General features: G+C 34.5%; 3 protein-coding genes across 4 annotated transcripts; 1 reads left to right on the top strand and 2 right to left on the bottom strand.

Annotated features, from left to right (window-relative positions):
• Positions 1 to 16,363: 16,363 nt before the first annotated feature.
• LOC143185205 (uncharacterized) lies at positions 16,364 to 17,034 on the top strand. The gene is made up of 4 exons (XM_076387999.1): positions 16,364 to 16,469; positions 16,610 to 16,679; positions 16,740 to 16,863; positions 16,975 to 17,034. The coding sequence occupies exons 1-4, from the start codon at positions 16,382 to 16,384 to the stop codon at positions 17,032 to 17,034; spliced, it is 342 nt and encodes a 113-aa protein (XP_076244114.1). The 5' UTR covers positions 16,364 to 16,381.
• A 64-nt stretch (positions 17,035 to 17,098) lies between these two features.
• Positions 17,099 to 21,975, bottom strand: Micu1 (Mitochondrial calcium uptake 1). Of its 2 annotated transcripts, none has more exons than XM_076387997.1 (11): positions 21,122 to 21,975; positions 20,635 to 20,782; positions 19,960 to 20,119; positions 19,020 to 19,057; positions 18,708 to 18,822; positions 18,401 to 18,561; positions 18,068 to 18,184; positions 17,878 to 18,002; positions 17,655 to 17,782; positions 17,461 to 17,550; positions 17,099 to 17,368 (listed from the first exon to the last, which is right to left on the bottom strand). In XM_076387997.1, exons 1-11 carry the CDS (start codon positions 21,343 to 21,345, stop codon positions 17,214 to 17,216), a joined length of 1,461 nt encoding a protein of 486 aa, XP_076244112.1. In that variant the 5' UTR covers positions 21,346 to 21,975; the 3' UTR covers positions 17,099 to 17,213. The 2 variants fall into 2 exon arrangements, with proteins under 2 accessions (XP_076244112.1, XP_076244111.1); XM_076387996.1 differs by lacking the exon at positions 19,960 to 20,119 and adding an exon at positions 19,392 to 19,551.
• A 132-nt stretch (positions 21,976 to 22,107) lies between these two features.
• LOC143185204 (mid1-interacting protein 1A) lies at positions 22,108 to 24,917 on the bottom strand. Its single transcript, XM_076387998.1, has 2 exons — positions 24,685 to 24,917; positions 22,108 to 23,191 (listed from the first exon to the last, which is right to left on the bottom strand). Exons 1-2 carry the CDS (start codon positions 24,723 to 24,725, stop codon positions 22,612 to 22,614), a joined length of 621 nt encoding a protein of 206 aa, XP_076244113.1. The 5' UTR covers positions 24,726 to 24,917; the 3' UTR covers positions 22,108 to 22,611.
• Between the last annotated feature and the right edge of the window lie 71 nt (positions 24,918 to 24,988).

Genomic DNA, 24,988 nt, shown 5'->3' with positions numbered 1-24,988 from the left:
TCCTAGCTTAGCAGAGACTTAAATATTCCTTGTAAACTTCCATCCAACGTCGGCGATTACTAAATGGGAGCAACGGAGGGTCTTGTCTTCGACTTAGCTGGAAAGTGGCAAGCTTGACTATAATAGGATAAGACCGAGGAAGAGTATTTACTGCTGGTGTACGCGAGTATTTTTAAGTCTTTTCAACATGAGTACACTTTTACGTGTATGATTACGTATACTACTATATTAATTCTTTGAAAACTCTTGAAATTAGAATTCTGAGTAAGACCACCAAGCACTCCTATTTTTCTACAAATATATTTACACGTATCACAAGTTTGCTATTGGTGTATCAATATTAAGTATCAATATTTGTTAATAAAATAATTAAAAAGAATTAATAAACATACGTCTTATTAGAACGACTTTTTGTTGAATTTCTTCCCTTTCCTACTCCAATTCTTAAGAATACGATATTTTAAAACTATTTTTACAAGTAGTACGTATTTGGCCCAGTGACCTAGCCTGTTAATTTAACCGTGCAAAAATTAGAGTTATGATTAACTGTGACGCGAGTAACAATTACAAAGTATTATAGAAAAGACAGGAAGATTAATATGAAGACCATAAACGGGTGACAATTTGCAGTGACACACATTTCATCTCATAATTAGTCGTGGTACAGCACAATGACATGCACGAAAATAGTTACAGCTGACAATGAGTACCACTAAACTACCAAAAAAGAGAGACACTACGCGAGAATCGAAAGAAAAAGGAATCCTACGAAGTGGTTTTCTAGGAAGAGGTAGCTGGTTTTACCAGCGAAGAACCAAGGCAATGCATACGTAGAGAAAAGAAAAAAAAAATGGAATGGTATATCGCGTGCACCAACTCATGGGGTGTCTATCCACCCTCGGATAGCGATACATATGGAGTCGTTTGAAAATCGACTCGGTTCGTGGAATCGAAGTTCTTCTGAGAAACCGATCGCGATTCGCAAATCAATTACAGGCTCTACGTCGTCTTTGCTGAAGATTACGGTCGTCTGTGTAGACTGGCGTCGCGGTCACATAGGAAGCGTATTGTTGTGCCATAGAGAGACGATATAACTCGAGGTACCCCAGCTACCCTGGTTCGGCTCACTCCCCCGGCGTGTGCCTGGCTACACACGTTAAGAGAACAGGAGAAGTGTGTATGTTTTGAGAGCGTTATTATATCGAGCATAAAGAGCGGCCTCGTCCCAAGGGAATGCAACGTGTGCGTGCTTGCATGCTCTATTCGCGACCCCCAACTTGGGACAAACCCCCTTCTCGACGACCCTCGCCCGTTCCACCTCCTCCTCGATCCCTTCCAACTTTCCTTGCTCTGGTACAAGCGTCCCTCTTTCACTTCATGTGCCATCACACCGACTCTCTTATCCCCCTCCGCCCCTGCCTTTCGCCCTCTGCACCCTCGAAATGGAACCGAACAGGTTGATAATCTCCGTATAATACAAAAACTCGTACGGCCACCCCATGTTGATGCAGTCTCGCCCCTTGTATTCTTCTTCTAACCACTTCAAATCGTCGGACTATAGCTCCATCCCTGTCATCTTATTAACACGTCCCTCCTTTCTCTCTGTATCCTATCTCTCTCTTTAAACAACGCGAAAGTTGCATGCTTTAATGACAGTTTTGTTTTATGTACACTTTTTAATATTGCGTATGTATTTTTCGCCTTTCACACGAACAGGGTGTTCGACGACAGGTGTTAGAGATTTTAAACTTTTGCAGGAGACTAGCACATAGGGAACTTGTTCATATTTCTGTGCCAGTATCTAATTTTGTACCTTCGGATTAAAATTATTTATGAAAAAAGGATTTGTATAAGAAGTTATTCTTTTTTATTTAAGTGTACTTATTAATGTGTAAGATTATAAAAAATATCAGACTTTTAATACAAATTTTTTTTTAAAATAATGCTAATCTGAAAGCTGAAAACTAAACACTATGTGTGTTTAGTTCTTCTTTTTAAATTCATGTATAATTACAAAAGATATATACAATGGAAACTTTTAGAGATAAATATTCGTTGAGAAATTCCCTATTGTTTGTCGTTTTTGGCTTGTGAAAGGAATACATTTACAAAATAAAATACAACTATTCCATTTGGCCTTAAAAAAGTTTGCTACCTCAAAAGGTTAAAGGGCGTTTCGAAACGCAAGAGTAGAGCAAAAAGGAAAAATAATGAAATTGTGTTTGAAACCTGGTTTTCGAGATATTGATTACACGAGCACGTGAAAATCGTGTTGAAGTGTGTCTGACTTAGGACCTATTCTACTGTCAATAGAATAAACCAGGTCAGCGATGCCAGTAGAATAACTCGTCGTTGTTACAAATACGTCTAAAAGTCGTGCCGAAATGTGTCTGACTTGGAATTTATTTTACTCTCAGTAGAAGTCTACAGATCAGCGATTTCAGTAGAATAAGTCGAGTCAGACACATGCCACTCGAATCTTAGGTACATTTTTAACAATTAATAACTTGGACATCAAGCTTCAAATACAATTTCGCCACTCTTCGTTTTCGTTTTATTCTACCATTTAGTATCACCCCTTAACATTTCCTGCATCTGTTGTCGAATACCCTGTACGTTTACACCTACGTGCAAGATACTTCGAAATGCATCGTAGCCCAAGTCTTGCTGTCTTAGTGTCTTTCCCCAGTCTACATTTTTAGTGCACCACCGACCTACTCTATCTTCACCGCTGGCTTTTTGTTCCCTTTTCCTAAAAGATAAACCTCGGACATCTTTTCAGCTGTTCTTTTAATCTTCCTACTTGTCTGTTGTGCTTTCTCCCTTTTCTTCCTTTTCCTGTTCTCCGCTTTCTTTATAATCGTTCTGGTGTTTCCGCCGTTCCTGAACTCTTCCTGCAATTCTTTCCCTACATTCCTCCCACCCCTTTATCCTCGCAGCCTCCTTTCTGACTCTTTTCTTTCGTCCCTTCTATTGCCTCTCCTGCGGCAGTCAGGCTACTTCTCTCCGTCGCCTGTCGTCTGTCTACACAGTTAAGTGCCCGGCTTTGATTTCCGTCGGCAAACACTGTAAATTCCTATTGACCCGTCTGCCGTCACGTTATCACGTTAAATTAGTCGAAAGTAACGAGTATCGACTCGCTGTTGCTCTAACTATATTCTTTCTCGTCGTCTGATGTGGGTCTCGCCAGAATTACGGTCTGCATTTTTCGCGATACAATTTCGAACCACGTATTTCATTTCTCCCACGAAATTCCCCACGAAGATAGTTCTCGATTTAATTTTCTCTTTTTCTTAGAACACTCCTTGAAAACCCTACATGAATAATTTGGAATATTCCCTATTTTCTTCTTTTTACCATTAAACCCTTGAACTTTGATTCAAGAAGGTCTATTCCCTTAATTATTTACTTATTTATGAGGTCTGTCAAACGCCTGTATTGCCAATGAAATTTCAACAGAACGTGTAATTGTGGGAGAAACTAATTTACGAGACGTGAAATGGGCGTTGGATACTGGTATTGACGAAGACTATAGTTTTCTATGAATCTCGAAAAGTTAAGGAGAAGACGGAGCATAACGGTACTGCGTGACAGTGTCTCCTAAATATTCAAGCGGAGCAGGTACCTAAAACTTGGCAGCTTTATCTCGGCATTACTCGAAAATTTATTCATATATAATGAACGGATGAATAATGGAGGAGGTTAACCCCTTGTTCTGCCTCCACAAAGCCTACACGAGGAAGCTGGGAGCTTGAATACTACGAGGAGGAGATGGAAGAGTAAGAAGTAACAAACGCGGTACCAGATTATATTTAACAGCTTGGGTGGGGCCCTCAGATTGGGGGAGAAATATATTTTCCATGGAATTATATCGGGATGCAAGGGAATTAACTCTACCATATTTGATTATTATCCTTTTAATCTAACGACGGAACCAGCATTTTCCAACGCGCATAGCAGTCGACCAATTCTGTATCTTGCATCTTCAACCGATCCATTCTCATCATTTAACCACCACCACGCAAACTTGTGAATGAAAATTCCCCTTTTACATATGAATAAAAACACTGCAAGTACAACATTCTCAGAAAAATTTGTATGAGCAGCTCACATGTTAAAGTGATTAACACTAGACCTAGCAAAACTGTCAATTAACTAGTATGATTATTCTTTATACACATTTCATCCTTTACAAACTTTATTTCTTTCTCAGTTAATGCTGAGTTAATACAAAAGAAACATACGAAGAAACGTTATTTTTATAAATTACATATCTTTTTAGATATTTGTAATAGTTACTCATAGCAGTTCTAGTGTTGACTCCACATTTTGAATTCTTTAAAATTTTAGTGCCAAACTGCTTGATTAATGCTTAATTTCCTATATTTAAAATAAATATTAATATTTTCCTTTTATGGAGTTAACTGACTTGGCAAACGAGAGACTCATGTAGATATACCCTCTTTATTTTTTAGTATTACAATCCACACTAGTCCACGATATTAAAATTACCAAAACTGAATGGTTACGAATCTAAAATTGGTCATTAAGCATTCCCTCAAATTCCATGGAATCAGATCAGCTTGGAGAGAAGAGATCCATTCGAAGCTTATACACAGCTATTATAAGCGTATAATAGAGTGGAAGAGGGCGGCGAAATAAATCCGTTTCCGATACCCTTTGTAATTTGAGATGATCGGCTTGGTTCGGCCGTACTGGGACTGAAACTGGTCTCTTCTATGTGTCACCAGGAAGCAATCGTAATTTGCGACGTGATCCGCTGGGTGAAGAAAAGTTTCGAAAGGACCTGTTCAAATGGATTGTGAAGGAAGAGAGACGAGAGACGATGCTCGTAGGAGAAAAAAATACTGTCCCATCGACGTAAAACTTGCGTGAATAATATTTGAAAGATGAAGCAAAGTTTTGTTCAGATTCCATTTATTTAACTGTGTTTATGAAAATATGAAATTGCATAAAAATCCTGTCTATTAATTACTTAAAATCAGTCTTTAATAAAACCTATGATTTACAATTCTTGCCCTTCGTGATTTATTTATTCATACATTCTACCCGTACTTTGAGTTGTATATAACTTTTCAGTCAAGTAATATGACGTTGTTGATTGCTAATAAACGAGTCCGTGTACGCGTAAAAAGGTCATGATACAAATAAATGGATGTAGCACGATATTTTGAACAACAAAACGTTACTCGCAAATATTAAATATACAAAACGGGTTACAAGCTCGTTACCGCATTGTATGAACGAAGTCGTTACTATTAAAATACCTTGCATTAAAAATTCCGTTCTGTGGGGAACGTCACAAATGAAGATGTATATTTTACTTTATACGTGAAAAATAACTTTGTAAATACTATTTTCCACGAGTACTGTCAAAACTTTTTGGAGAATGTTCTCTCCACTTAAAATATGCTGAATATAAATAAGACGAAAAGCAGGAAAAACAATATTTTGCAAGGTTCATAAAATGCTTCCATACTCGAAAGAAGAGACTTCACTGGCAAGTAGAAATAACTCCCAGCACATATTCTAGCGATAAATAGAAACGACTCGTTACCACTTGGGCATCAGTGCAAAATCCTAAGTAGAAGTGCCTTACGACTAATCAGACTCAACTGAAGGACCATCTCAGAAACTTCAATTTGTTAATTAATCTTCTAATTATTACACTACGCACAAACTAATGTACACTTTCCTTTTTCGTTTAACTGAATTAATTGTAACAACTGCGTGCCCAATACTTCGAACAGAGATATGCCTTTATCCTAATCTCTGATCTCCGTCACAAATATTGACCGCGCATTTAACGTGACAGTGCAATAAAATTTCGTTCAGCGATACTTAAATGGATCGTCCACACGCATCAGCTCGTAGGGACAATTTATTCGTCGCGATGCGCACGCAAACACTGAACGATCTAGCAGATCAAGATCCATCGGAAAATAGGTATATTTCAAAGACGGAGAAGGAACGAATAATGGCGCTCATGGGAAGAAGAACAGTACGTGGCTAGCCGCGTACGATATAGTCGGGACATAATGGTCGGGGTAGCGAAGTTGATGGGGTTGGTGAGGAGGGAACTACAGAGATCGGTACAAAGCTTGCTAATGGACGTTCATTGCTCTCGTCAAAGATACGTCTACTTATCAGCTTAATGGATACGTATGTAAAACAGCAAAAATAGGATCCACAAAAAAAATGTATCAAGATTTGCCTTCAAACTGCACCAAACGTAATCACATTAAGGGTGCAATACCAGCAGAAAATGATAAATACTTCAACATTTTTCAACCTAGAATTTACTCACAATGTCTACAAACATAATACTTTTAAAATCTAATACTTTACCAGATTCAAAATAATTTAATGACAGAAAACGTGTCTACTTGTCTGTAGACTGAAATTATAGTGGAACTTATTGGGTTAGGAGCAATGGATAAAACTCTGTCACGATATCTGCTTATTTTAAACATACTTAAAACTATTATCGAGTAAACAAACATATTCTTCACTAAAATACAGGATCAGAAAAGAGAAAAACACTTGCAGTTATAAAAAATACGGCAACGTCACTTTTCTCGAATTGATGGTAGTAAATACAAAGAAACTAAAAGAATCTTCAAGCAATAGAGTAGCTCTCCCTATTTAAATTTCAAAAACTACTCTAGCTCCCCAAATTCCCAGAGTAGAGTACTCCCTGAAGCACAATGAAAATTAAATTCTTCAGATTACTTCCAACCACAGATTAAGACAACTGCGCCGCCACGTCGGTAGCTTTAACAAACTGATCGGGAACATTATCAGTCCAGATAAGTGTCATCTCTCCGGGATTCAAAGTCAATCAGGAGGCATGGCCCTCGGAACTTCGTTGGCAACCGAAGCAAAGCGTTTTGTAAAGAGAAGAAAAAGCACGCTGAGGTAGAGCAAAGAAGGGAGGATAAGTGAGGGGAGTGTGGGGGGGAGGGATTGAAGAGAGAAGAGTCTCGCTTGAAGTCCCCGAGACGATGGCAAACGACAGAAGAGAAAAGAGACGCGGAAAGGGAGAACGTGGCGAAGGCCGCGCACGGATGCTGCGTGCTTCTCCATTTTGTCTTAACGTGGTGTATGCGGTTGCTAGGCAACAGCCCTTACGCTCCATTCATTTATAATTCAACAGCCAATGCGGGCCACGCGAGTCCGCACCCTCGCTCAGTCATTCGGCTCCGCTCAGCTCTCTCTGTGAAACACTGAAACAGTGCCTCCGCGGTTATACAGCGCACGCACCTTCGCGTGCACGCATATTCCTCCTTCTTCTTCTCCGTCGCCGCTTTTCCTACTCCCTTTCCATCCAACCCTCTCCCCGCCAACCGTTCTCCCGCTTATTTTACCCTTAACCTGCCCTCGTGTGCCTCGAACCCCCCTGACTACATTGCCAACACCGTTCACGATCTTGCTTTATGCACTTTCCCCGGTTTAGAGTCTTGGACAATGACTCGCGCTATCTTTACCCGTCCAGACAGACGTTTCTAGTCGATCTATTTCGAAGGAAGCGTTCTGGGACATTTAGGAATAAGCTAAGTGTCTGAAAATTCGTGGTACCTTTCGTTGAGGTGAACAGAGAAACATTGAGAGTATTATGTTATTTTATACAGGATGACCCATTTGAAGTTTCGCATGTAATTATCTCCTAAGCTATAGCTCGCTTCAAAAAACGTTTTAAATAATATGTCCATCTATAGAAAATTTGTGACATCATCTCTGTGATGATCTTGTCTCACTCAAAAGGGGGTAAGTTTCATTTAAAACATTTTCTGAAACGAGTTGTAGTGTAAGAGATAATTACGTATGGAGATTCAAATGAGTCACTCTGTATGTAAGGAATATAGTTTTCCATTTTAAATTTCAGAAAAGGATTGAGAAATTATTTGGAAGACTGGTGTATAATATTAATATTAGAATTGTAGTAGAGTATACATGAATCGGTGAATTGAAGAACAGTAGAAGTCCAAAAACGAGAGGTTGAGATATTTAAACCCAATGTGTGGTTCTGTGTATGTATTTTATATATCTAGACCTCAGAGCCAAACGTATTAAGTCCACTTGTTTTCTGCATAGCTTAATACACACTGTTTTTGAGGTCCAGACATAGTTTCGAGATGATTCTAAAATAGTTATTTTTGGGACTTGTACCGTTCTTCAACTAACTAATTATACATGTAATGAGATCACTTCTAGATTAATACTCTGCTAGTATCCATACAGAAAATCGCCAACTTCCCAATCCCAAGTAACAGTTACATAGCGATGTAGGTAAGTATTATAGATATAAGTGTAAGTATGATGTCATCATGTCACTTTAGATAGTACACCAGCTTATAGTCTTCGAATACTTAACATATCTACACGGACAGAACAAAGCAATACCATTAAGGTGGGTCTACACTACATATTGTACAACTTTTTAGAAAACAGAAAAGAGAGATCTTATACATATGTCTCCTTTCTGTTTTCTAAACAATTATATAACTCCCAGAGTTACGCGTTCAGAATTGATATAAGAATACAAAACACGAGACGCAAAACGACGTGCAACAACTGCGCACAGCTTACAGCAACCAATGCGCGAGAGGGCGCAATAACGTTAAAGTAAAATAATGAAGTACAAGCAAGGGCGCCAACTACAACACGAAAGATTGTCTAATGCTAACGATAACTTTGTCATGTAACATGTAGCGTAGACCCACCTTTACTATCCCACCATACGATACACCTTGCACCCACGAATCAAACCTGGCATTAACTAAACCACGTCGACGCGTCATCTGCTTTCATCGGTGAATGGAGGATTGCATTCGGGATCTAAGGGATAAATACTGACTGGACGGGCGACTTGTGATGGAAAGGCAGGAGTGTCTCGATACCGAGGAAGCCTGTTCAATGTACGCGTCGAAAAAGACTTTAATCCGAGCGTCAACAGAGGTATTACCGCGCATCGGTGGCCCGACTCTTCTCATCCCTTCATATTCCCACCTCAGCTCCCTTTAACCCCGACCATTGGCTACGGTATGGAAGGCTAGCGAGCAAAGCGAGGAGTTGCCATCCCCAACTCACTCGCCTCATGCCGTATTCATGGTTCATTATCATAGCGAATCATGGCCCATCAGCTTTTGATTGTCCGCCAGCGTTGTTAGTCCTAACTAATGCGACTGCAGTGACCACGATGCCCGAGGACATCCGGAATGTTGTATTAGAGAATAAGCATCATCCTTTCCCTCGCGATTATTACGTCTTCCTCGCCGACACTGCTACTCTTTTTTAATTGCCTATTCTTTTTTTCGCGAAACGTTACCTCGGGTTAATTGTTTCCGCGGTAAAATATACGTTTTAAGGAATGATAAGTTTCTGTTAAGGTATAAGGACCGTATTACATCGGATATTCTTGCGACTTTTCCTGTACTCGAATCAGAAGGTTTTTAAATCAGGATCGTTTGTAATATGCAACGTATTCCTTTAGTATCGTATTCAATAAGGAGATATCTTCGTAATATGAAAGAGAAAAGTTTCTTCAGTCTCATATATTATGCTAATGCATATATATTATTCTGCTTAATTCCTATTTACTTTATTCTCTTTAGATGTAGACATGTAGATCGATAGTTTTGCACAATGGAAGAATGACATATTTTTCGTTCATCTTAAAGGTAATTGTATCTACTTATATTCTTTAAATTATGAATTTGGCAAGACTATTTTAATCTTATACATCACTTCTCACAATTTTTCTTGTCAAGGAGTTTCAGAATTATCGTAAGTTTGAAAAATAGTTTTAACTTTGATTAATAACGTAATTTTAATTAATTAAAATCCATAGAGTACACGTAGACATTCAAGTAGCTATAGATAATATCATTGTTTATCGTGCACATTAAGATCTAGCATTCGTTGATTCGTAGCGCATCGAAATATTTCTGTTTGTTTTAAACAAAGCAATTTTAGAAGACCTTTAAGAGCCGTAAGCAGGAGAAAATGTCGATGATACATCGCACGTGATGTAGCGTGTGAAGCTGCCTGGTTAGACGGTCTAACTAAGTTGGCACCTCGAACGGACGCCAAACGACCTTTTCCTCTCTGTCTCCCATCACTGCACCTTGACTCCTGCTCGACCACGGTCCCGCATTAAGTATTCACGTTGAACCCAATTTGCGTGCAAGGAGTGTTCTAGGAAACTGAGACCACGGTACCATTTCAAATTCGGCGAATTTCAAAGAAGAAAACTTTCTGGAAGCTTTTTTGGAAACCCTTCGCCGTTTGTCGCTGAGAAACTGAACTATGAAAAATACATCAAATTCTTAAACTGCTTCTATCGATACCAAATGTTTTATATTCCTCAGTTTCAGTATTACCATTATTTTAAAATGTCATTTAATCAGCGAACAAAATTCCATCGAACTTTCCTATTAATTAACGTAAGTCAAAATTAATTTATGGGATGCATTTTGACATGACGAAGAATCCTTTCAAAACTACAAATAATTTGTTGTGTTCTGTTCTTATATAAATGTGTCCAATTTTGAGATTTGTTAAGTATTTCTCTCACCAATACAGAGGATTATATGTAACGAGTATGTATAGGTTGACAGAGGTAACACTTTCTGTCATTTGAAATGATATTCAGCTGCAATTTTAGTCTAATTTCTGATGCGAGAGGGTTCGAGAGCTAGGATTTTCCTCGCTCATCCCACTCGAGTCTGCACTCGAAGAACACCCCTAATGGGAACAGGCAATGGGTTGGGATGGGTTGACAATCCTCTAATTACTTTAAAGTAGTTTTCAATCCTCCAAGCACCGCTACGATTATCAGGGGTTGCAAGTCAGGAATTTTGACATCTTTCAAGCATTAGTGCAATCTTAGAGGCAGAGAATTCCTGATCATGAATTACACTCTTCGTGTTCATTAAAAAATTTCATTATGAAGTCTGAGAAACGTATTCGTGTAAATCAATTTCCGAAAATGAGTCATCCTTTTCCAAGTTTTCGGCATAGGAAACGCCTTGTATTTATCTCGGGAAGTATGATTATCGCATAAATTTGTACTTAACAGGAGCATAAAGGTGTGACAAGGAATGAGTTCCGAGACCTTGACTTAAATGGAGGCGAGCATACGGGTAGTTGCTGCTACTCGTTGATTATTTATTCAAAGGGTATTACGGGCTCCACTAATTATAATTTATATCGTGGCAGTAACAACATCACATCGACCATACAGCTTCCTAGGTGGCACCATACACGTGAAAGTGCCAGGAAAACTTTAGGAACACTGCTCCGTATGCACTGGCTATATCTTTGTTTATAAATATCATCCTGCACGTTGTAAATTCTATTTAACAGGTACTGAAATTCGTTCCATCATGGCTTCACATTCTTAACCCTTACTTCGTCCCAATAACCACCAAGTATAAATCAATTCATTTCTATTTCATAAAATCTGTAGTAACTTAAAATACATTTTCAGGCGAAGATACAAATAAATTAAATTTCGGGTAAAATTGATTCGATCAGGGTACAAGAACTAAATATCCATTCCGATGAATGTCAAAAATGTTTCGACTGAATAAATAATCACGAATTAAAAAAGAGAAACGACAATAATGAATTCTCGACTAACGTACTGCCAGACGATAAGCTTCTACGTTACTCTACTGTTCTATTGTGAGTTGTGTATAGCAATAGGGTGATCCATTTTCCTCTGCGATATCCTTGCGAACGACTTGGATGAATTCGGTCTTTCAGAGAGCAAAAACTCCACGGGTTCTTAACCGACTTTCAAAGCTTTCGCAATAAAACATTTACTACGCGGTGATAGGGAATATTTGAAAAGAAATTGAGAATTCACCGAATTCGCTTTTACTCGAAAACACGAAAATCAGCCGGGGCGTGCAGCTTGATTTCGATCGAGCCCCACATAGGTAGACACAGAGAATGTGACAGGCACGAGAGCCAGAAGCATGTACAGCCAATCAGCGGTTTTTCCTAGACTGGCTGTCATTCAGTCAGCCAAGTGGAAGGACAGGAACGGCTTGTGGTTCGGCTTTGGCATTATTCATTATGCAGCTCACAACACGCCGTCACCTGCCACCGCAGTCCTGCAGTACACAGTCAGCCTGCCATTGACCACACACGTCTACCCACGTCTGTGCATGCGACTGCCAGCTATAGCGACTACGTCTAATAAGAATTTTTTTAGCTAACACTCCCATCTCTACGCCCCATCATCCACGTCAACTGGCGTCGTTGCTTCGACAAAACTTATTAACCACGATTTTCGGTCAAAATTGACTAAATAGTTTACTGGGTTCTCCCATCGAGCAGCTCCCCTCGACCAGAAGCAGTCTTGTTCACCGCGATTCACTGTTTTAAAAATAACTGGTTAAACATCACGCGATTATCAAAGAACAATCATCTGACTGGTGACGTGAAATATCGACCCTCTGGAGGGATCCTCGGTTATTTTTAGTTCAATCTTTTCCCAGCAGGCTGGCCTTACAAATATTGTTTCCGATCAACTTGTTAAAAACCTGCTTCCTCGTGCATTTAAACGGGATTTTCTTTTAGTATCCCCATTGAGACATGTACCGAGACATTTTGCATGACAATTTGACTAGAAATATAACATGATAAATCGAGACATCAAATGAAAGCGTTGTCTAATATAAGATAATAGCAATAAATTGAGGTCCTGCAAAAAGCTAAAGCCCTCATCCTCCAATATTTTTGTCACTTCACTTGTCTAGTACCACAAACATATTCATGTTATATTTCTAGTCCAGCTATAACAAGAGAAGTAATAAAAAAGGGACAGTCAAACTCGAATGATCTTGAAGAAAACGAAATCTCTATGATATTGATACTAGGGCAACACGGAGGACCTCTCACCTTTCGAGTTGACTAAATCACAATATTCCATGAGCTGATTGACGTATGAAAGAACCGTGTGCCACGAAATAGATAGCAAGGGTCCGACACGGTGGGGGGGATAATATGTAGGAACACGACTCGGATTGGTAAGCCGCCTCTCTGGTCCCGATTATAGTGGCAATATGTTTATACTAGACTGATAATGAATTCATGCTGTGCATAGGGCTAGCTAGTCGTGAACAGGTTGCAGCAGCATTAGAGAGATCGGATCGCGCAGATGCTCTTTTGTCGGCAGATGAGTGAGAGCCCTGGGGATGGCGGTGGATGATATCAGATCTGTCGGGGTCGAAGTAAGAATCAAGGGAATCGAAGGATTTCTACGTGTGTGTCGTCCGTGTGACTAGGCTCGGTCGAAGCTAGATGTACAGTAGACGCAACCGGAGGATCCCACGGGTCCCAATGGGGAACCATCCGCGGGGCTTAATGACAATTCCGACTATTCTATACCGCTCAAACGCTCGTTTGCGCTTGTCCTGTGTATTATGATCATTTGTATTTAAGCGGCTCGACCCGCGGGCTGCCCTAATTGCAGGAACGTTTCCTTCCACAGTGACAATGGACAAAACAAAACAGCGCAATAAGCGTATTATTTTGAAGAAAATATTTCGTATGAAAACGAATGGAAATTCTGTTGCTCGAGAAGGGTTTAATTGACCAAGACTTGTGAGGGTATGTATATCTATATGGAACTCTAAAAACATCTGCTTCTCAGTTTTTATATCTTTTTATGTCTTAAAAGAATACGTCAAATTTCGTGAGAATAACGAAATAGTAGCTATATATAGTTGCAACAGCTGTATATAAAAATAACGAAAATATGACAGTACTACTTGAGCCTATGCTCATCTCGCAATTCCAAATTTTAAACGTGACTTTTTTTTAGAATTACACGCTTGTATATATGGTGCATCACTGTAATTATTGATCATTAATTTTTTTAGAGTTGAATTATGAGCTCTTGGATGGCTCGTAAGCCCCCTCACTCTACCAATTCAAAGGTAAACATGACTATTTTGTTACTGGTGGTAAGAATTAGAAGCCCGATTACTAGATCGGTAACAGTATATTTCTGAACCACTAAAATTCATATGATGGTAAGTCGTTTGCAGATCGTCTGTAGTTAAGTATGTATTCTACTGTTGGTAAAGAAGAAATTACCTTACCGATTAAACTACCTTACCGATCTAGGAATTTCAAACTAATATCAGCGACATCTGTTCATCAATGATTATGAAAAAACTGGTCACTTTTATGAACAAAATTCTCTTTCGTGTACATTCCTTTAAAACACATTTGCAAAACGATTAGCTTTTAATCGCTATGCAGATATGTAGCAAAAGGAGGTTTTTAAGAGAATACTTACGCGGGAAAAGCTAAATTTTAACTTAAATATACATGTATATATATTTAATAATATACAGTAATTTTCTTAAAATCGAGTGATAAAAGTTTGAAATTATTATTTGTATATATAAAAGTTATATGTGAAAACTAATACTAATAATTAAACTTCAATTGATTTAAAAGATATGCAATAATTTTGTGTATAATTGTTAAAACATTCTGTGTATCTTATATATTTCCTAAATGTATAAACATCCATCATATTCTACAACAATAATAAATAGTAAAAGACTTACTCTTATGATGAATTCTGCGTTCCAGCATCCAAGGAAGAAAACCAAAAGTAAGAGATCCTCAGAACAAGATTATAAGCATCCAATTGATCACCAACCATTTGCATGAAAAAACTAATAGAACATATTAAATTATTAACTATGTTTTGATTTAAAAACTATAAAAATATGAAAGTTATGAAATGTGATATTCCACAAGTTAAACATTTTTTTTCTAAAGTATCAAATGCGTATTTGAATTTTGTACATTTAAGTGGACATTTTTTCGAGCAAGTATTAATAGTTAAAATTATAAAATCTGAAGTAAAGTTTCTATTAAATGCGTGATATTATGTTCAAATTAAGGACACGTACCTTTGTGAATTGTTAGAAATTGGCGGGAACAGAATTAGACACATTTAATAAGGAAGATGTACGAAAATGATCGCTTCTCAGTGAATCCATCCACAAAGATGCGCAATCGCGTCATGCGCAGCTTCTAAAATCCGTAGCAACCAGTAACAATGAAAAGTCCTTAGAGCAAAACTACGGTGTCTTCATTCGATCACCCACCAATTTTCTGCAACACAAAAATACAATAGAAAATGTTAGACATTTCATAAGTGTAATTAGAAACTATGAAATGCGCCATAAGTTAGCTACTTCGCTTAATTTTCACTAAAATATCACATATATCACTAAATACTCGGGTGATTGAAGGACAAGATGTATGAATTTTTCTAGCAAATATTAATCATTAAAATGATCGAAATTGAAGTAAACTTTGTATTAAATGAGTGATATTACATTTAAATTAAAGACACATACCTCTGTGAATAGTTAAGAACAGGTAAAGACAGAATTAGACAAGTTTAACAGATAGCCACGTTGCGCACAATTCAAATAGTCATACACCGACAAGGTACAATGTAGAAATGACAGCTTATGGACTTTCGCGTTTCATAGCCACCTGTAGTCACTTCTTGGAAAACCATTGACTTTCGAGCGCCCTCTGCGTTTTTCCAAGAATGGATGTAGAAAACACCCTGTTTCCATTACCGACGCTGGTAAAGTAGTAAACCACAAACTATTTCTACCTTTTCAGCGAATATACACGGTGTCCCTCTAACAATATCCTCCTTTAAAGTAATAAAAGAACATGTTACGTACAAAATATGTATTGCTACAAAAAATTTATAACAGAATTGTAATAGTTTCTTTATAAACCAGAGCGTCGAAGAGATTTGGGCTTAATTTCTTTCTGAATTGTATAAAATTGAAATCGAAATCAATAATAAAATATATTTCAATTAAAACCATATAAATCATTTGTTTTAATAACTCCCACTCTGAAATAGTTAAACATTATAATTATCATTTTTCTATAAGTGGCAACATAAATATTTCACGAGCAACTAAATATTAACAACGAAAGAAAATGCACAAATAAGAAATTATTCCGAAATCAATATTGAAATAATTTTTTAAATATGTACGGCAACTTGGAGTTTTTCTTGTTATCTTAATATTAAAATATAACGTATATAACGTGTAACGAATTATTTATAATTTGTAAAAATATACGTACCGTCATCGTGTACCTATAGACAGCAGATGGCAATTTTTTAGATGTTAGAAAGTATCGAAGTAATCAGAGCGTCGAAGATTCGATCAGTTGGAATTCAAGCTCCGTCGATGTGCTTCGTTATTTCGATTCTTTCCCTTGTTACCTTTTCAGTAATATTTAAAATTATTTTATTGGTGTTTTTACACAAACTCAAAATTAAAATATGATCAAATTATTTCATTTATTATTGCTCATACTAATTTTCATTGTCACAATGAATCATGGCAAAAAGGATCACAAAGTATCTACGGGTAATATGTTAATGCAAATTTTATCTGAGGAACACGTTTATAAATGATATATTATTAGACTATAAATTGTAGTCTTAATTGATAGAAATGATACAAATAGTTTTAATATTAAATTAGTCAAAGTAATGCAATTGTTACAGGTATGATTCGAAAATTGCAAGGAATGTTCCCTGCCGCTAAGAAAAAAGAATCAATAGAAAAACTTTTCCAGTAAGTATAAAATAAATAATTTATCAAATTTTAACCACATGTGTACTAAAGAAGATGTAGAGATATTTTTTTAGAGCGTCAAACTAATGATAAATTGCAATTTGGCTATGTTTGCGAAAATCCAAGTGGATGGGAGCAAAGATTTGAAGAAAAAGATTTGTTAGAAAATCGACATCGAGGAAAGGTAATTGTATAAAAGTTAATATTACACGATACCTTGTCGTTTAATCGTATTAGTTATTGCATGCAATCAATTTATTACTGCTGAACTTTACAAAAAAGTTTGTTTATGTAGGTAAAGTGGGCAAACATAGACGGCGGCTATGGTGAACACTATTGGGACATAAATCATTGATAAATTATAGTATGTATCGTCATTTCGAAATTGTAATAAATGGTTAAAAAATAATATATATGTATAGGATGCACGAAGATTATACTTTTTATTATACTTGCCATGTTTTTATTAAGTACATAGTAGCACAAAAGCATGTAACCATGTGGAACAATTCAGACTTATATTTTAAAATGCATTTAATTATCGAAAGACATGCTATAACTATTTTTCAAGCATTTTCCTACTGATTCGATTAATTTCACGAAACCAGTATCTTTTGGCTTCTCTAAACCTCGAAGAACTCTATTTTTCATTACCGCGACGAATTCTTTGTTACTTAATTGGCCGTCCACTAGAAAATTATAAAATGTAAAATAAATTAATTAAAAAAGTTCATATTAAAGAAAAAACGATTATTCGTTTTGTTTTAAATAGTAAACTTACTGTTCTCGTCAAAAATTGTATAAACCACTTGTATAACGTGGTCACTTAAATCGACATGCGCTACAGTTTTCGCGACATGTTTTAAAGTAGCTATAAAAAATAATATAATTTACATTTTCAAGCAATACATTTTACTCCATCAATTACCCGAATTAAACAGTTTTGAAGTTTCATAATTATATGAAAACAATTACCTTGATCAATCGATGCTCCAGCAATGTGGTAAAATGTCAATGCAGTATCAACATCATTGATATTGTTTAAAAAGTGAAAAAATTTCAAGTATTCGTCCTTATTTATTCCTTTCGGATTATCTTTGAAGCTAAGGTAACAAATTTTGTGTTATATATATTTATTTTGTATTACAATTATTTAAAAATTATTAAATACGTTAATGATTCGCACCCTTGCACTCACCGTTTCTTTACAGTTTTTATTATCCTTGCTTTTTTCTTGTCAGGGTAGCCAGCATAAGCCAACAGCAACTCTGTGAAATCTATTTCCGTTATTCGACCGTTTTCATCTGGATTTCTTCTTTCGAACTACAATAGTTTTCTTTATTGTACTTAACCTTTTCTTGTGCAAAGTACTTTATGATTAGATTTACCTCCAAACTGAGTATTTCCTTCTGTAGTTGCTGTTGAAATTCCAGAAATTTCTCAATCGTCAATTTTCCTTTCATGTTTGATCCAAAGAAATACGTAGTTAACGCTGAATTAACGCCCTAAAACAAATTAAATATAATTATAGTTTTCCTTAAATTAGTGAAAAATTCTTATCACACATTAGTAATTTAGAATTATCTCACAGTATACCTACTTTGCATATTCAACTAATAACTAGTCCTTGACATACACGCATTCAACACTCGTAAGCAGTAATATCAGTATGTACTATTTCATTTGACCTATTTCTAATTACATATAATAATTTTCGCTACCTTAAACATGTTACCAGTGGTAACATGATCACGATGTCGGTTTCCGATGCTAGTTTGCTGTCTAATTAAAGTAGCAACTTTTCCAAATTCTTCAGAATCCACATCTCCATCTCCATTAAAATCGAACATTCTAAAAGCAATTTCGAAGTGTCTTCTAGAAGCTAAAACAGAAAATTCGTTTTTTAAAATACGAGTAATAGAAGGTTTTTTGAAAATATAAATAACTTTTACCGACTATGATACTTCTAGAAATGTTATTACAATTACACTATACTAATTATAAATATATTATTGAGATATAACTTACTGGACAATACAGTCAGTAGAAATATGTAATCAGAGAAAGTAATCAAGCCAGCACTTCCAAGTTTGTAAAAAATACTATCTTCGTCTAAAGCCAATTCTAATTTTGTATGAATATTCTATAAAACAAAATCATATTAATAGTACAATGAATGTTTTAATAATTTTGTTAAAATTGTGTAGAAAATACTTTGCCATAAAATAAATATGTTACTCATATATATTTTAATTAATCATTTACTCAATATAAAAAAGAATTAACTAAAGGTATTATATTTTCCTAATGACAAATATAAAGAACAAGTTTCTAACTTACCTTTGGATCATAGCGTTTGTATTTATCCAAGCCGAGTCCTAAAAAAACCATAATATGTATGATACAGAACTTTGTAATAATTTGCTGTTGTAATTATTCAACAAATTAATACAACTACATATGTGTAACATCAGTGCATGTAAATAATGTGTATAAATAAGTAAACACATGCAATAAGTACTACACATATCCACTACCTGCTTAAACACATATATAATAATAAAAATAATATTAAAATGCATTTTCTTATTGTATTCAATGATCATAAATAATTTATACAAATAAACATATAAAAAAATTGCTAAAGTTTGCAATAAAAAATGTCTTAAACTCTACTTCTAGATATTGTACATTGCAGGTGTTTGGAATTACCATCTGGCTGCTTAACACCAGGTGTAATTGATCTCAGAAAATCATCGGGTGTCATGAAGATTTCATGGATATCGTTGTTAATCACTTGTAGAGTAGCAAAATATCGAAATACTTTATCAGGGGTAGAATAATGCCTCATACGATTTTCATATTCTATTATCTGCATTGCAAATATTTTGTTATGTATTTAACTATGCCTTATGATGTTAATATTATGAAATTTACTTAAATTTTTATACTGATTCACTATTGTAAATATATATGTACATACACATTATAATATAACTTATACTATAGTTTATTAGTATACATATACATATAAAACAAATACCATCAGTAAAAGGTACTTGAACATAAATTTTTCTTATATTTTACAGTTACTCAAATACCATATATGACTATTATAATTCGGATATATATTAATAAATATACAATTATGTTTTGGATATTACAAAACAAAAAATTAAGTTTATATTAAAGTTGGGTTTAACTTAAATAGAATAAACAGGTGTTAATCACATAATAGAAAGAACAGAAAGATATGTTATGAAAAGGAATGAAATTATACCATCTGGTTGTCTCATGCCAGGAGTAATTGCTCTCAAAAAGTCATCAGGGGTCATGTAAATTTCGGTATCTTGTAAACTTGACACTTTTACCGTTGCAAAATAACGAAAAATTTTATCAGGAGTTGAATATGCTCTCAAACGATTTTCATATTCTATAATCTGTAAACATTTGTTATTTCTCCATGAATGTAAATAATAATAACAACTAAATAAACATATTCTTCCATCTTTAAATAAAAGATACTCTTCACCGAGTTTCAAATAGTTAGGTATTCATTATAACAACAGTTATTCTTTTTTAAGAAAAGAAAACAAATAACAAGACATAATTTTATATATTGGAAAATTAGATATTTATAATGGAAAAAATATTTAAATGTAAAAGCAATAGTGAAAATCTTGAGAATTTGAAAATTGCCATTTTTGTGATATAGAATATTGTATCAAAATTAAATGTGGATGTGTCAAAGAAATATCAAATACATTTGCATAAACTTATCAGAAACTTTTTAACTTAATATTAAATTTTCTATCAAACTCTGGAATATTACTCTTTTGATTAAATTATAAATATTTCGACTTCTTTTAGTGATATTTAATTTTAAACATAGAATCATTGTAAACAATTGTTGGTAAACAATTAAAAAAAGAGAATGTAATAAGTAGATAAATACCCTTCGATCTCGAAATCCAATCTTTTCTTTTGGCTTCTTTTTCTTGTGATCTTGCATATCTGAATTCTCACTTTTGCTATCATCACTGCTTTCTTCTTCTTTAACCATTTCTGCTGCATTTACAATAGGAAAATACTTTTTTTTTGCACTAAAACAGAATTTATAAAATCAAAATTTATTATAAATATGAAATGATGAAAGACAAACACTATATTTTCAATTGTATTTAAACGTAATATATTTCATAAATAATACTCAAATATTGCAGACAAAAAATAAATGAATGCATAAACTATCTATAAACGCATACTTATTTTATTTTATTTCATTTATAAATAAACTAAATTTAAAGTTAAACATTTTTGCCACACTTTAAAAAGAAGTTTTTCAATTTAATTTAAATAACTTAGAACTCAGTAACTAGTACGTATAACAATTCGTTTAAATAAAATTGAAAAATTATTTTATATTCTAGCAGAAAACTTACCCTCTCCAGTCAAGAATACCCATAACAAAACAGAATGGTAGGAAGAACGATAATAATAAATAAGTTCTTTGATACTTTTCTTGACGCGAAAAATTTGTAAAATCTCTTCGAAGTGAATACTGGGTATTGTTAACATTGCAAATTCTTAAAATTGATTTTGATTCCCTAATGTTTTTATTCAAGACATTCTGTCTTAAGGAGCAGATAACCTTTCTCATAAACATTTTTCAAATCACGTAAAACCAGTTAGGACAATAGGTATTTTAATTACTTTGTTTTATGATTAAATTTTGGAATTTTTAACAAGCCCATTCCGTTTTATATTAATAAGCTATCACTACTTTTTTCCACTGATATCAGTAAAAGAGATTTTTCGCAAACTGTGGCACATTCATTACGAAGAAATCAACTTGGATATAAATAATATGGTCATACAGAACTACAAATAAAACGATTTAGTTCAAGTATCGTTACAGTTTACAGTATTTCTGACGAAACGTAAGAAACCAATGACGAATTCACATATCCGTTTTGTGGTTTGTGACGGTTCAATGTCGTTAGTGTCAATGAGAAAAAAGTAGTTTACATGTTATTCGTATCAGTGGCGAGTGTGTTTTGCTTTCGATATCGGATACGTATCCGTATTCTATAGGCAAAATTTGTGAACCACTATTTATTAGATAGAAATCAGTCGCACGGATCTTTTTTTCATAACTCTAAAGCATTCTTGTCGTTAAATCGAGCCTCCATAGTCCGAAAATATTAAATATAATTATAAAATTAAATCAGAATGGAATATATCATACTAAGATTCTGGGAAAGTAAAAATACAATTGTAAAAATTATTTTTAACGATATTTTATACGATGCATATCTAACCAGATTTTATTCTTATAAATTAGTTCGTTTAGCATGCAGTATCATGTACATAATTTATAAGTATAGGAAAATGAAAGAAATAAAGGGAATAAACAGAATAGTAAAAAAACAGTTCAATTGCTTTTAATTAGTTTTGTAATGACATTCTGGTAACACATTTCTAATATAAGAAGTATAGGGAATTCGCAGGTACAATAAGATCAAAGTTTAATATAAAAGTTTATTCTGCAATGTATATGTAAATGAAATTATACTATTATTCAAAATGGACCCTGTACCTGCTGCGTGATCACCTACCAAGCAATCCACACATCTGAGGATGCTTTTTTTTTTTCAAGTTCTTATCCTACGTGAATTAAGAACCGATCATTTTAATGTATAAATAAATAATGCGTGTTTTAATATCTAAAAGAATAAAGACAAGAGCTTTTAAAAATACTATAAATAAAATTTGTATACCTGATGCTAAACATAAAAATCAGTAATCACACATAACAATTTGCTAATAGTGTATGTATTATGCTCAACATAAGAGACAATATTTTGTAAATGTTCCAATAAATAAAGCTTAATATGTTTTATTCAATAACTTTTTAATTCTTTAAAAACGATCATATTTGATCTCCAACATCAGCTTGATATCTCATTGTTAAATATTCAGCAGCTAGAGTCATTCTTTGAATACTACGATGAAGTCCCCTCAAATGCCTTTCAAAAGACTTAGCAGTAGCATTAGCATTATCTTCAGTTTCCACTCCAGAATCCTTTTCAATTCCAGCATCAGATTCTGAATCTGAAGATGTAGAAACACTTTGCACACTTTGTATAGATGTTGTACTTGGACATCTAGCATGTTTGAATTTCTGTGCAGGTACCAAATCTTCTTCTGGTTCTTGAATATCATTTGAGCGATCCTGTGACCACAGTAATTCAGTTCTCATTTGGATGATAATATTATAAAGGCGGTAGAGGTCTGTATTAACTAAAGTCTCTTTAACAATGGAACCACGTTTGCCTTCGAGCTTGACCACATCGTTAGAATCTCCAGCAGTTAAATCCAAAAGCCGACTTGGAATTAATATTGTTTGTTCCATTTCGCTTACTTTCCGAATGAACTGTTCCATACTGTTAAAGATAGAGGCATTGCTAAATTCTTGCTCACTGTGTCGCATCAAGCTTCGAAAATTCGACCTGAAACAATAGTTTTACTAATAAGACACTCTCCTTAATAATCTCTATTACATAGATATACATAAAATATTCCAGTAATATAATTGACATTGTATACAGAATATATATTTAACCCTGATTAATAACTTACTACTTAACTATTTTTGATATAAATTATTCTAACACCTGTTCCTTAAATGTTGGTCAAAATTCACATTGAATTTATCTTTAAAAGCATGTTATCTTATGTATACTATATTATGTAATGATGTTGACATAATTATTACTACATACCTTCTATATGGCATTTTTGTTTCAATAGAGCAAAAATAAAAAACAGACAGATAACAAATATTAGAGCACAGAGAGGACCAATATACTCGATAAGAAATCAGAGACTGGTAAGATTCTTACTTTAGTAACGCGACAAACTAAGTTTCAATGAATTCATTGAGATTGATTTAATGAAGTAAAGGCTACCAGGGCATAATGAATATGGAAACTTCATTTCCGATTGAAATTATTCTGCATCCATACTCTTGTGCTTCAAAGTCAATTTTCAATAACAAAGATTTATATATAAAATATATACATGTTCAATGTATATTAATATATTAATACAGTAATATATGTTCGTATGTGTATATTGAATAAGTGGTAATAGATGTGATAAATGTTATTCATAGATTTTTGTATAAATATAACATGGTTTGAAATTATACATATGTACATATGTCATAATTCAGCATTTTTCTTTTTATACCTTTAATGAGAATCTCTTGTGTCACTTTCAACAAAACAAAACTAACTCATAATACTACTTGACGTCAAACATTATTCCTAATCATATAAGTATTCAATGGTAATTAAGTGAAAACTGTTATTTTCCATTGTTCTGAATGTCATAACTATTACATTTCTTAGTGCAAAATGCACTGTATGTACTTAGTGCTTCGTCAAACGTTTTTAGTCAATTTGCGTATTATTTCACACGTATGTTCACGTAAAATTTCTTATAGGTAATTCTCAGGCATTATAACAATAAAAATCTACATTTTTAACATTTTTCAATTATTCTCAACATTTCTCAATTATTACGTTACGAATCGTTTGATATTACTACAATCGACTGTGATATTTACCTAATTTTTATCAACATTTGTATACTCGTTGGAAGCCCGCGAATATTAGAATACACAATTTAACCTAATTAATGTGTTTTAAACGGGTACAACAATTAAATAACGATGAATAAGAAGACGTGTATTCGAGAGACGCTCTGAGCACAAAATATAAAATCATGTGCTCTGTACTTAGATTTTTCCAGGTATATACGCTTGGTTTTTGATGGAGATGAGGACCTCAGCCCTTAGCTTACGATTAGTCGCTAATAGAAACTACGATTTTAGACTTTGATTTAGAAAGTTTTACACAAACAGTGACCTAGGAAACTTCTCTTGAACGGACATCACTTATTTCAACATACTTCTACGTTAAACGAAACCCAAACTAACCTGCTGGCATCGCCATTCGTTCCGATTTCTTTGTAATTCATGTTTTCTCTTTCACTGTACTACGTGGAAAAATATATCAAGTCGAAGTATATGTATTTCCCATAATATACAAAATATACCAATCAAGCTTAAGTTTTCATGATCAATTGATTCTAACCGAACTAATTACACGAATATACGTTAGAGAAGGTGTCCCCTCCTAACCACTCCTAACCGTGTTCCGAGTTCAGACGATTGGATTTGCCCACCGTCACCCGACCATTTACCAATACAATAGTAATCTTATGCGCGTCACTACGCGAGT

The sequence above is a fragment of the Calliopsis andreniformis genome, chromosome 10 (genome assembly GCF_051401765.1).
Source record: "Calliopsis andreniformis isolate RMS-2024a chromosome 10, iyCalAndr_principal, whole genome shotgun sequence".
In the NCBI taxonomy this organism is placed as follows: Eukaryota; Metazoa; Arthropoda; class Insecta; order Hymenoptera; family Andrenidae; genus Calliopsis; species Calliopsis andreniformis.
Note: the sequence above shows the minus strand (reverse complement) of the source record. Positions and strands in the feature narration are given on the sequence as shown.

Excerpts from the sequence above, each read along its gene's own strand:
- LOC143185205 (XM_076387999.1), top strand. The coding sequence starts at position 16,382 with ATGATCAAATTATTTCATTTATTATTGCTCATACTAATTTTCATTGTC. Across the intron at positions 16,470-16,609 it reads GGATCACAAAGTATCTACGG|GTATGATTCGAAAATTGCAA; the intron begins GTAATATGTTAA and ends CAATTGTTACAG. Across the intron at positions 16,864-16,974 it reads AAAATCGACATCGAGGAAAG|GTAAAGTGGGCAAACATAGA; the intron begins GTAATTGTATAA and ends TTGTTTATGTAG.
- LOC143185204 (XM_076387998.1), bottom strand. The coding sequence starts at position 24,725 with ATGAATTACAAAGAAATCGGAACGAATGGCGATGCCAGCAG. Across the intron at positions 23,192-24,684 it reads ACGAATGGCGATGCCAGCAG|GTCGAATTTTCGAAGCTTGA; the intron begins GTTAGTTTGGGT and ends CTATTGTTTCAG.
- Micu1 (XM_076387997.1), bottom strand. The coding sequence starts at position 21,345 with ATGTTTATGAGAAAGGTTATCTGCTCCTTAAGACAGAATGTCTTGAAT. Across the intron at positions 20,783-21,121 it reads GGTATTCTTGACTGGAGAGG|TGCAAAAAAAAAGTATTTTC; the intron begins GTAAGTTTTCTG and ends ATTCTGTTTTAG. Across the intron at positions 18,823-19,019 it reads ACAAACGCTATGATCCAAAG|AATATTCATACAAAATTAGA; the intron begins GTAAGTTAGAAA and ends TTTGTTTTATAG.